Below are 13,732 nucleotides of genomic sequence, written 5' to 3'. Positions count from 1 at the left end.
GTAGATAGTAATGTTCCGATGTTTCCAGTATATTGTTAGGTAGAGAGTAATGTTCCGATGTGTCAAGTAATGTTCCGATGTGTCCTGTATATTGTTAGGTAGAGTAATGTTTCGAGTTTCTCTCGTGAATCTAGAGTTTTCTGAGTTCAGAGAAGGAAGGAAGGTAAGAAGATACGATGAAGTTAGTCCATTATGTATTTTGAAGAACAAATTTAATTTGTGTGTAAATATACGGTCAGATAGTGGATCCCAGTTTGTTTAAAGATATAGAGAATGCCTACCAGTATATTATGGGAGTCCGGTAACTTTTCTTGCAGATTTTATTATTATTATTCAAGTTCTCCGCGTCAATACTTATCCCATAGGTGGTCAAAGTCTTTCGAAATGCCACAATATATCAAACAAGTAGGATGATTAATTTCTTAACTGTCACAAATTTGATGCAATATGTTTTTAGTTGATTTACAGATGAATATCCTGCCAGTGAAATCTTGACTGATATTTATAAATAAATCAGTTTTCAATTAAATAATTATGTAAAAAAAAATTGGTGATTTGTTTTTGGAAAAAGCTTTCCATGTGTACTATTTAAGCAATGATATAATGCGATAATTGGTAGGGGTCATTTATGTCACCTTTTTACCATATATGGCATAACCAGGGCACATTTCAAAGCCCTTGGAAAAAACCATTAACTAAAGACGCTTGAAAGATATAAAATAATTGCATATCAATTGAATGGGCGGTGTTTTTATAGCATATTATTACTGATAATGTCGGATCCCTCTGGTTTTTTTTTAATATTTAAAGATTAAATTATGTCCACGATGTCGTCAGTCTCAACATTTTGTCTGATACATTGTGTAGAGGAATCCGTTGTACTGTCAGTAGTCAGTACATGAATGTTGGAGTCGTCAACCGTTGATACAGATACAAAATAGTTGTTTAATTTGTTGAGTACGTTTGTTTGTTTGTTTTCTTTTTCATCCAACATCTAGAATACAATAAATATTGTAACACAGACTAGACAATTTTTGTCAGTTCTAAAACAGCCTTGCTTGATCATTGTTAAGTATATGTTGGTTTCTTATTAGCTGGTCTACTCAGTGGCTAAGTAGATCTCGTTGTGTAATCACCACTCAGTTCTCACATCTGTTTTTTATGTTGACATACAATGTTTTACAATATTTTGTCTCTCTGTGGTTAATGTTATATTTCGGGCTCTTTGTAATGTCAACATTTCGTTTCTCAGTAGTGATGACGCAAGCATTTCTTATTGTTGGATTCCTTGTCACACTTCTGTTTGATATCTCCCCTAAGTATCAGAGGATTCGTCCCATACAAAGTGGCTGCTGATAGGTACGACCATTCTGCTCCCCCTTTTGTCTCAGGGGTTATAAGTAACGTCCAGTTGGTCTTACTTGTCTCCCCTACTGACTGTGTGTGAACAGTTAAAATTTGTCTCTGGTCCTGCCTTGGTATTTCTACCATTGCTGTTTTGTTACCTCTACTGCCTTAGTGACACAAAAATTGCTATTTTGTCTCATTTTCTACCAAAAAGTCACATTCCTAGACAATGTCTGATCTGCTGTCAAATTATTTTACTGGCAGTTAATATAAATCTTTTTCTAACCTAACTAGCTCCTTGATTGAAGTTGTCAGTATTCTTGTTTCCTTGCCAATTCCTCTTTGCTTTAAGGTTTCTGTAGAGAATTTACCACCATGCTACTTGATATTGATTTGACATCAATGAGACCAAAATCCATAACTTCAAATCATAATTGGTATATAAAAGTAAAAAACCAGGTAATTTCAATAAAATTAAATTTATGAAATGTCAAAACGTGGAAAAATTGCAATGTCAAAATGTGACAGTACCAGTTTTGATGGACAGTGTTGAGTTAAAAAAAAAGACTTCATGTTTTGCTCCAAAGATAAACATTGTTCTTCATGTGTACAATATAGGCACACATATGGAGGAACAAATGTACAGTAGATAACATACAATATTTATTTTTTATTGACTATAATAATGTGAGGAAAATGGAATTGTAGACTTTTTCACTTCACAGTGGAGCTGCTCTCAGCATCAGGAGCTGATGAAGACTGCTGGAATCTTTTTCCAAACAACGACTTGTAAAGGTCATCCCTGTTCGGTTTTAAAGTAGAAAAACAAGTTATTAGTCCCAATAAATCCATAAAGTACCCATGCCATTTTTCAAATTATTCAAAAACAAAAGATTTAGAAATAACAAAGGTATTCTATAATTATTTTATTTATAATTATCTTGACAAATCTGTTTCTTTTTGCTTTGATGTTACTGTTTTAGACTTAACCCTTAAGGCAACTAAAGTCAACAGACAGGCCGCCATAGGTGACTAAAGTCGACATGCAGACAGGCCGCCGTAGGCGACTTTTGTCGACAATTTTTATATCTTTATTATATATATTTTTTATAATATTTGGCGCTGAGCTGTACATTGTGAGAGATATTTGGCGCCAAAAGGGTTAAAAGAAATCCTGTACCTTGATTCATCTGTCCATGAACACCGGTCCTCTGGTGCCATAAAGTTGATCAGCTTCTTGTGGACTTCATATCTGACGAGTAAACATCACACAACATACTTAAAACACCAGTCTATCTGAGAACTTCTTTCTCTGGTATTTGGCCCATGTTACTACAGGATACTACATTTAGTTTCATTGTTAAACATTCGGAAAATATACATTTCTTCATTAGCTTGGTATTCTTGTGATGTCTGAACAAGGACATAATAATAATTTGAAAAATTATTTAAAGTTTACAAATGTCAAAGTTTGTTTACTCATAATGCTTTACCATGCATTCTGTGTAAAACTGGACACCTTAGTGAAGATACTGGGTCAGCAAGCAGATATCTATGAAATGTTTTTGGCTGAGACGGTAAAGACGAAAATCCCATTTGCGATGTGGAATTATGATAGAAGTGTACTGTGATATGAATTCTATCTTTTAATTATATATTGTCAAGAAATATGAAAATAAATTAATTGTGTATAAATAAGCTGAAGTCTTACCTTGTTTTACGACCTTTACTCGCCTTTGTGTCAACATTTTTCTTGACCTTTTTTCTGAGTTTTTGAATCTCTAACCAATGTCTAGAAGATCAAACAAAGACCAGTCTCAGTTCATGATGAAGAAATAATGACTGTATACAAAATCAATGAGCAATGCAACATATTTCAGATTTTTAATTTTCAATAACAACATAGAAACTTGTCCTACATTATCTAGATCTCTATGTATTACATTACCTGCTAAGGGCTACTGGGTTGTCAGTGTCTGCAGCTTTTCGCTCTATCAATTCTCGTAATTGTTGATGGTAAAAGTCACTATCATCAAATATTTCTGGATCATAATTCTTCAGGTTGTCTAAATCCGTCGAAATTTGCTGAAAATAAGAACAGGGATAGGAACATTTCAGCAAAACTGCTTAATCACTGAACTTTAACAGTACCTAGTAATCAATGTCAGAAATTCATATCTTAAAAGATACTGTTTATGTATTATGCAAAAGGTAATAACATGAAATGTCTTTTATAAAAGATAAATTGCAGAGTTTTAATATTGGTGGGAATAAATTTGAAGACAGTTGTGTATCTGTGGATTTCGAACACACACAGAGGAAATCCCCCAAAAAAATGTTCTATGACTCTGCCTTAAAAAAGATTTCTCAACACAAATGATTGGTAAAACTTTCCATCGACAGATAAAATATAAAATATTATGGTAAATCCTCAAGAAAATCTCAAACTTGTTAAAATGCCTGGACATGACTGTTTATGGAAAATCTTACAAAAATATGCAAAAAGAATCCATAGCTGTTATGATACAGGATTTTTCCTGAAAATTCCCTTTGAACATAAATAATAATAAACCAAAATTTGTTATCCTCAATTTAACCAGTACCAGGATGAACATACTTTATCAGGAGTTATCTCCTCTTGATCAGCATTCTCCACTGTCCCTAGAACTCTGAACACAGACCTCTTCAGTTGTGTCCTCTTTATAAGACGTTCTTTGTCACCAAGAATCTGTATGTAATAGTGATATTGTTTGAACATTTATAAAAAATATTGAACTACCAAATTAGATTTTTGTGATAATAAATAATCACTTTCATAGATGGGCGCGGATTATAAAGTTGCTAATATAAAAAAAGGTGAAATCTTTCCTTTTCAGAAATTAAAAGATCCCTTCTGCTTTAAGAAATCACTGTAATTTATAAAAGTGAGGTTACATCTGACAGAATTCTACTAATATAACAGAAGGCCTAATAGTCTATTGTGCTACTGACAGAGCTTAAGAGAAATGTCCTAGCACAGATTGGCTAGGATTAGTTAAGTGGTGTTTTACCAAGACAAAAAGTTCTTTAGACGGTCTTGACACAAATTCAGATTTTTTACGGTACTGTACCATCTGACACAATATAGGGGAGACAACTGAGCACAAGCGATAAGAGATTCTGACCACTTACTTGTTCTATCTGTTTCAGAGCAGACTGGTCAAAGCTACTGAAAGATTTGCTGTTGACCTTACCACTGACCAGTCGAGTACGATCATACCATTTCTGTATTGCTGTATTTCTGTTAGAATAAAAAAGGAAATGCAAATTACACAATTCATTAATTACATGCATTCATGGTGTTAAAAACATTAACACCTAGCTGAATTATCCTCCTGGTCCTTACTCCACCTATGTTAGCTATAATTGTACACCCATACTACTCATATTTTGTTATCATTACTTCTTCATAACCCCTAAATATGTTTCTGGAATAGTTCTAAGGAATTGAAATTTTGTTATATGAAATATGACTTAATCACCTTGAAAAATATTCCGGCAAATTTCAAATTAAATCTGTAAAGAAAAGTTTGAAAAGACTTTCCAAAGGTCATAAAAAGCAGCTGGAGACCAGAAAGATTTTTCATCTGGTTGGTTCAAATTGTTTGAAGAATTTTTGTTCATTCATGTTTAAAATTCTGTGATTTACTTGTATTTCTACACATCGTTAATAAAATCAACATGTATTTACAAAATCAGTTGGAATACCAATTCTACTATCCTGTTTTCTTTTTCTTTATCATTATCGAATCATACATTGAAATTAAAAATTATGCTAGATTGAGGTTGGACCTTTCAGAGGCATAATGGATAATTTCAACAACAGCAAATGTTATCAAGATTCTGGAAAATATTAAATCGCACTGTTTGTAAATTTTTGTTACATTATCAGACTCATTTACCTAAATCCAAGGAAGTCCTTATGTTTTTTCGTCAGAGTCTCCGAGTACTCATCCAGTGTTAACTTGCGTTTGACCCCAGTTTTCTGTATGAGTGACTTGATGTTGTCTTCGGCTTCCTCAGTTTCAGACTCACTAGTGATCTCCTCATCATCTTCCTCAGACCTCGCTTCCTTGACAGACCTTTATATGAAGAAATAAAGAGATACAGTCAAATTTCAACTTCACATTCTCTGATAAGCAATATTTCTCATTATATCATTTTGACTAATCTCATCAGCCTAATTTTAACAAAAACATAAATGTTGAATTTTTGTTTGTATATCGTCTTGTTTCTTCTCCAATATTGATGATTGCCTTATCTTAGTCTTGTAGTGGTCAAGTTAGCTCAGTCAGTTACAGCGTTCACCTATATAAACTTGTGTGTGACACTTTACCCTAATTGTCCTGATAGCATTTGACAGTCCAATAGTGTGTTGTTTAACGAGATAGCCACTAGCTAATACAAAATCTACTCGTTGAATCTTGCAAGGCCGAGACAAGTTCTGACTTACTTTGCCGAAGAATTTGTTCCCATAGCGATGTGTCGTGTCTCTGTGTTCTGAAGCAGAAGGACTGTCTGGAGCTGTAGTAGTTTGTCCAGGAGATTCTGAAGACTGGCTTGGGCTGTAGTTGCAACAATAGCAATCATGTTTCCAAAAAGTTCATAAGACATAAAAAATGCTTGTTACACTTTAAAGGAAAATATTAAAACTGTTCAGGTGATTTTCATGTAGTGTGATGAAAAGAACCTCTGACTACAGCCAGACATTTGGTCTAAATATCTTTATATAACTGAAAAAAGGTAGACCAATGAGTAGTCACAAGTGACCCTAAATATTACAAAAGAATCTTTGGGTGATCTTAATTCTGACCAACAGTTTTTTCGCTTGCTGATGGGAAGGTATTATCATGACTTGAGAGTTGTGCTTCTTGAGTGTGTGCAAAAATATCACATTGCGATAAAGGAAAAACACAATGGCTCAGACAAAGTGCCTATTTGAAAGGCCAGCAAATCAAAATCAGGTATACCTCTTGAAAAAGAAAGCTACATGAAATTAAGTTTACATTACTGAAACATTTAAAGACGAGTCTATTTGATGACCACACAATGACTGGTTATAATGGCTTTACAATCTTAGCTAAAACTTTACCTGTTAAAGATGTCTGTGTAAAGTTGTCCCCCTTTTCCGAGTTGTCCTCAAATGTGCCCCAGGTATCAGGTTGAGGAAGTTGATTCACCAATCCAACAACTTTCTGTAGTTTAATTCGATTTTCCAGTAAAGAATCCCAAATACCTGAAAAGTAATAGTTATTTTAAAGAAATATTATTTTGAAATAAAGTTCAAATTCAAAATTTAGTAATTACATGTAAAATATTGAATTCATTTATTAAATTTACTTTGCACTCCTTTTGACACATATCTTTGAGAATTAAGAAAATATATTTAAAGTTTTAAAACATATGCTTTCCCTCTCATTACCATAACTTGACACATAGAATCAAATACCTACATAACCTTATTTAACAATGTGGTATTGATTTCAAAAATCAGCTTTGATTAACTGTTTATTAAGAGATGCTTAGCCAATTACCATCAGGCTGTCTTTGATAGTTACATGATTGCAATCAGTCTTTTGAAAAAATGCTAGATATTTTATAAAAAGATAGAATAAAGAAATTTAGGATTTTTTATTTAAAAAAATAAAGATTAAATCAAAATTTATAAATACAAGACAGAGTATGTATATACTAATGTTGGTAAAAATGATGGTGGATTATTTCACTTTCTCATCCATCATCAATCAATCATCTATCCATCTGAAAGGATATATCAACTAGACCATTCATCAAAATGAATGAATACTGCAGACATCTCTTTTAAATGTTAAGTTTTTTACTTCTAAACAGTTTATATCAAAATTTATTTGAAAACTGCTTAATCTTTATTCTATTGTCACACCCCAAAGACCATCATGATTGATCAAAGCTAGAGGTAAAACAACCAATCTGAGTCAAAGACAAATAAACACAATGACAGTAGTACATACCTAATTGTGCTTTGGCAGCTTTGCCCTTCTCTATTTCAAGGTTGACATCCGCTTTAGAAAACTTAGTCATCTCTTCATTGCCTAAAACACAAATATCCAAATTTATTTTTTTAATTATTACCCTGATAATGCAAGATAAAAGACAAAACAATTATTGCATAAATATTTCACAAAACTTAATACACAAAATCATTATGATTGTTATAAAAAAGTAATCACTTCATTAATCTTGATTTCAATTGAAAACAAATGTCTGTAAATTATATCGACTTTGTCTTGTGATAAGCCCATGCCTGATTAAAAGTTCAACTACATTTATATGTCTTACAGTTCTAGTAGACTGCCAATAAATGCCCTGTAGTAAGTCTATTTCCAAACTTTAAGAAAGTTGTGACACAGAAGTTGATAAAATTTTGGACTGTGTAAGATCATTACCAAAATGCAACAAAAAAAAATTATTACCATTCATACTTTCCTCCATGTCATCTTCATCTTCATCTCCAGCATCTTCACTATCTCCAATATCTTCGCTATCATCCTCATCATTTTCATTGCTCTCATCATCACTTCCCTCACTTTCATCTTCATCCTGATCCATGTCAGCATATTTGCTATAGTCTCCATCATCAGCAAAGCTAGAGTCATGAAAATTACACGTTATTCTTCCTTATACATCTGATTACTCACAAATGAAAAAAAAAATAAATGCATATGATGTGTTGACTGACCTTTAACACTGAATTTAAGTTCCACGATACCAGAGAATGAAGCTAGTATCATAAAGCCATCTAGACTTTTTATCATATGGCCCAAAATCAAATTAATTGACATCAATTAAATAGAAAACATGAATCAGTGGGGCCATCTAGGCCCACCATAATAAAATCTTGACATGTGACACGTCCATGCTTGGTTACCATAGAAGTCTCATTATTCAAGACATCTTTAATAGGCATCCCCTAATCAGCATTCCAAGCATTTATTTGACACTTGGCTTTTCATTATTTATGTGTGACAGCTAAAATGACTATAAAACAAGGGGAAATAATCATGCAGCAATTAAAATAGTTTAGAAAAAAGTATCTGAACATCCCTTCAGCCTACGTATTTCATTACACATATTATAAACATTATGTCATCTGATACTAGAACAAATACTTTTTAAATTAAGTCATCTGATTATACCTGAATGAAGACTTGGAAGGCTGTGAAACTTGACTGATTTTATTCTGGAATGATTTTATATCCTCTTCATCTTCATCGTCTTCATCATTGTTTTCTGATTCAGATTCAGAATCTGAATGGTCCTCCAAATCTTCAAACTCTTCGTCATCTTCATCATCAGATTCCTCTTCATTATCACTTTCACCTAAAGAAGACACATACATTATTTGTTTCTTTAAATACTGTTTATTTTCTCCAGCTTGACATGGCAGTTTAATTTCATTGGTCCATAAAAGAATCAAAGGAAAGCAAAATGTTTAGTTTTCTCCCATTCATTTTAATAAATCACTCATGCATGGAGTTCTTACCAAATTGTGATAGTTTCTTTCGAGATGTTTTCTTTCCAGCATATTTTTCACCCAAATCTGCCGTTGATAATGCAGTCTTTTTACGGAGGCTTGATACATGACTTGCTTCAGCATTATCTTCTTCATCCTCAATAGATTTACTCACAACTTTGGCATCAGTGTCTTTCAAACAAAAGCATTAGAAACTATTAAACATGATTTTTTTAAATAACAACTTCTTTTTTATATCTGTGTCTCATGAAAAAAATTAAATATTGGAGCCTAAGATGTGTCTTCAATATAGGTCAACTTGATCAATTATGTCTTAGTAATGTCTTGGCATTTATAACATGATCAAATAGTGACATGCAGAGATGTATTCTAGCATGTGTTGAGCATATTGCCGAGTAATTGACCATGTGTTGCAAACAATCCAACATATGGGCAATCGTTCTGCATTTGGGTAGTGAATTAGTTTTCTGTACCAAATCAATATATAAGTTAATGCGTTTCGATTTCATACACTCAAATGGGGTGCAGAACTATTTCTCAAATTCACAGTTAGTACAATATGTTAAATGCAATCTGTTGCGATTTTGGATGAAGGAGAGACGGGGACAATAAATAAAGAGGTTAAGAATAACAGGTTTAATAGATGTAGTGTAAAAGTAACCCACCCCCCCTCCCACCTCTCCCTTTTGAAAACACGTGTGCACGTGGACAATTCATAGATCTATTTTAGGTAATCTTTTGACCTGTCTCTGATCTGATCTATAAATTCGAAGACTAACGGTAAACAAGTAACAAGTTCGCCGGATCATCACATTCATACCATCTTCATTATCTTCTGGATCTTGGAAAACAGGAGCTGGATTTGATAAAAGAGCTATTGCTTCCCTGAGGGCTGCCATCTTGATTCCTCCATATATAGCAAAAAAAAGTTTCGTATTTCTTGTACGATTTACAATGAAAATGCAGGCATGCAAAGAGCTTATTTTTTGATGAGTTATGAAATATTAAAAATTCATACAATATGTTGCCATACTCTTACATTGCGTTGAAATGACAATTTTAATTTTTTTTAATTTTATTTTGACAATTCGAAACAAGAAGTAACCTTTGCAATGAAACGGGAAGTAGTCACCCTTTTACATGTGCTTCCGGTCAAGGAAGATATAATATTTAGAGCCAAGAATGATTTTAATTCCGGATACGAGAGTAATATTGAATCAAGATATCGCATGTTACCCTCTCTGATTATCTATCGATATATTTAAATAGAACGATTATGTTTTTTTCCTGTCGACTGACTGCAGACTGCAAAACGTCATCAGATGGTGGGCTATTCAAATTGCCCTACGTCTGTTGTCGTCCTTCCACTTGTCCATTTGTCATCGTTATTTCTTAAGAAGAACTGGATGGACCTTTCTCAAATCTCATATGTAGATTCCCCTTGGTCCCTACTTGTGCCAGTTTGATTTTGGAATTGATCAGAAAAGTAGTATGGCTGAGAGGCGGTCATCTTGGATTTTCACTTTGAAAGTTTGTTATCGCTTCTTTTTGAGAACTACTAAATATATTTTTTCGTATTTTATTTGTAGGTTCCCTTGATCTCTAGTTGTGCCTGTTTTATTTCGGACTGACCCGTAAAAACTGAATGGCCAACAGGCGGCCATCTTGGATTTTCACTTTGGAAGTTTGTGTGTGTGATTTTGAGATGTTTTCTTTCCAGCATATTTTTCACCCAAATCTGCCGTTGATAATGCAGTCTTTTTACGGAGGCTTGATACATGACTTGCTTCAGCATTATCTTCTTCATCCTCAATAGATTTACTCACAACTTTGGCATCAGTGTCTTTCAAACAAAAGCATTAGAAACTATTAAACATGATTTTTTTAAATAACAACTTCTTTTTTATATCTGTGTCTCATGAAAAAAATTAAATATTGGAGCCTAAGATGTGTCTTCAATATAGGTCAACTTGATCAATTATGTCTTAGTAATGTCTTGGCATTTATAACATGATCAAATAGTGACATGCAGAGATGTATTCTAGCATGTGTTGAGCATATTGCCGAGTAATTGACCATGTGTTGCAAACAATCCAACATATGGGCAATCGTTCTGCATTTGGGTAGTGAATTAGTTTTCTGTACCAAATCAATATATAAGTTAATGCGTTTCGATTTCATACACTCAAATGGGGTGCAGAACTATTTCTCAAATTCACAGTTAGTACAATATGTTAAATGCAATCTGTTGCGATTTTGGATGAAGGAGAGACGGGGACAATAAATAAAGAGGTTAAGAATAACAGGTTTAATAGATGTAGTGTAAAAGTAACCCCCCCCCCCCCCCTCCCACCTCTCCCTTTTGAAAACACGTGTGCACGTGGACAATTCATAGATCTATTTTAGGTAATCTTTTGACCTGTCTCTGATCTGATCTATAAATTCGAAGACTAACGGTAAACAAGTAACAAGTTCGCCGGATCATCACATTCATACCATCTTCATTATCTTCTGGATCTTGGAAAACAGGAGCTGGATTTGATAAAAGAGCTATTGCTTCCCTGAGGGCTGCCATCTTGATTCCTCCATATATAGCAAAAAACAGTTTCGTATTTCTTGTACAATTTACAACGAAAATGCAGGCATGCAAAGAGCTTATTTTTTGATGAGTTATGAAATATTAAAAATTCATACAATATATTGCCATACTCTTACATTGCGTTGGAATGACAATTTTAATTTTTTTTTAATTTTATTTTGACAATTCGAAACAAGAAGTAACCTTTGCAATGAAACGGGAAGTAGTCACCCTTTTACATGTGCTTCCGGTCAAGGAAGATATAATATTTAGAGCCAAGAATGATTTTAATTCCGGATACGAGAGTAATATTGAATCAAGATATCGCATGTTACCCTCTCTGATTATCTATCGATATATTTAAATAGAACGATTATGTTTTTTTCCTGTCGACTGACTGCAGACTGCAAAACGTCATCAGATGGTGGGCTATTCAAATTGCCCTACGTCTGTTGTCGTCCTTCCACTTGTCCATTTGTCATCGTTATTTCTTAAGAAGAACTGGATGGACCTTTCTCAAATCTCATATGTAGATTCCCCTTGGTCCCTACTTGTGCCAGTTTGATTTTGGAATTGATCAGAAAAGTAGTATGGCTGAGAGGCGGTCATCTTGGATTTTCACTTTGAAAGTTTGTTATCGCTTCTTTTTGAGAACTACTAAATATATTTTTTCGTATTTTATTTGTAGGTTCCCTTGATCTCTAGTTGTGCCTGTTTTATTTCGGACTGACCCGTAAAAACTGAATGGCCAACAGGCGGCCATCTTGGATTTTCACTTTGGAAGTTTGTGTGTGTGATTTTGAGACTGATCAGAAAAGCAACATGACTGAGAGGCGGACATCTTGGATTTTGACTTTGAAAGTTTGTTATCGCTTTTTCTTGAGAACTACTTCATAGATCTTCCAGTTGACCATCTTGGGTTTGGCGGTTAAAGATTATTATCGCTATTTCTGCAAAGGATTAATGTTCAAATTTCTTTTCATTAAGAGCAAAAAGAGAAAAAGGAAAGGGAAAAAAGAAAAGATCAAACGTTTAAAGAACAAATAAAGATCAAACAATGGTGGGTGCCAAGATCTCTCTGGGATCTCCTGTTCAGTCTACGAGAGGTTTTCATTTCATTACGGATTTAGAATAGACTATTCTTCGTCCGTGATTTCATCAAACAATAATCTTTTTACCCGTCAAGGTATATGTTTGTCATGTTCGACATTTCATGTGGACACCGGGGGCTCTAAGTTAAAGATTTACAATGGAATAAAATGCTCTAAAACTATATTAGAAAACGGCCACATATAAAGTTTGTGCTGGTTTGATTATCGATTACCGCATGCCCTGAATCTGAGTATGAAGCTTGAATTCCTGATAAAAGTATGGAATAATATGAACAAAGGAAAGATGTACACGGAGACTCCTAAAGTGCACGTGTTCCGGAAGAGTAAGCGTCTTCTGCTTCATTGATGACACCCGCCATATAGATATCTTCGATCTAAGTAAGTAATGTTTCGTTCTCAAATGAGACCACGGTGTACAACAACGGAACCAAGAGGTAAAACACGACCAGCTCCACTTTTCACGTGAAATCACTATGACGACCGTTAAACTTCCCTATAATTTTCATCGACCTGCATCTTTTGAAACCACGTGTTACGAGTTTGTCCTTCAGTTGACGACTTCTTGCACGAAATTTTGATGTTGGGAACATGCCCTTGAATATCGTATCAACTGCAACAAGCAAATATCATAGATTTGGTATGTAGGGATGTTGCTGTCCAGGAATTGAAATTTGCAATAGGGAAATTGAAATCATCACGTTTATCATACAGTTTAGTGGAAATCTGTCCATGTTAGTTCCATTGTAGGCAAATATTGAGATAAGCAACTGATGTAGAAGTCTTCAGGGTAGAAGAACACGGTAGAAGAGCTTGTCTTGTCCTTGACCTACTTTTAAACGCTTTTGGTGACTTCATGCCGGGATGACAAGTCGACAGTGGGGTCATTAGAGTTGTTCGTTCAGTTTACAACATATCAATTGTTATCGAAGACCATATCTTAGATATCTCTCTTGTTTATAAGATACAGCACGTTTTATATAAGTCAGTGAATTATACATAACTACATTGTCCTTGTATAAATATGTTTATATATATATATAAAGGTCATCCGATTAACAAGATCGTTAACTATTTGTGTAATGCATTCGGATGCTTTTAGCGGGATTTAAACTCAGGACCTCTGGTTTACTAGTCTGGTGCACA

The 13,732-nt window shown here is 33.9% G+C and overlaps 1 protein-coding gene across 1 annotated transcript; it reads right to left on the bottom strand.

Annotated features, from left to right (window-relative positions):
• Positions 1-1,997: 1,997 nt before the first annotated feature.
• LOC132550038 (protein AATF-like) lies at positions 1,998-9,798 on the bottom strand. The gene is made up of 14 exons (XM_060214034.1): positions 9,720-9,798; positions 8,909-9,070; positions 8,562-8,745; positions 7,839-8,011; positions 7,377-7,457; positions 6,479-6,622; positions 5,840-5,951; positions 5,289-5,468; positions 4,519-4,627; positions 3,965-4,075; positions 3,296-3,432; positions 3,059-3,139; positions 2,528-2,599; positions 1,998-2,149 (listed from the first exon to the last, which is right to left on the bottom strand). The coding sequence occupies exons 1-14, from the start codon at positions 9,796-9,798 to the stop codon at positions 2,062-2,064; spliced, it is 1,713 nt and encodes a 570-aa protein (XP_060070017.1). The 3' UTR covers positions 1,998-2,061.
• Between the last annotated feature and the right edge of the window lie 3,934 nt (positions 9,799-13,732).

The sequence above is a fragment of the Ylistrum balloti genome, unplaced genomic scaffold, assembly GCF_031769215.1.
Source record: "Ylistrum balloti isolate Yb309-2 unplaced genomic scaffold, AGI_CSIRO_Ybal_v1 Utg370102, whole genome shotgun sequence".
Lineage (NCBI taxonomy): Eukaryota > Metazoa > Mollusca > Bivalvia > Pectinida > Pectinidae > Ylistrum > Ylistrum balloti.
This window is presented reverse-complemented; position numbering and strand designations above follow the sequence as displayed.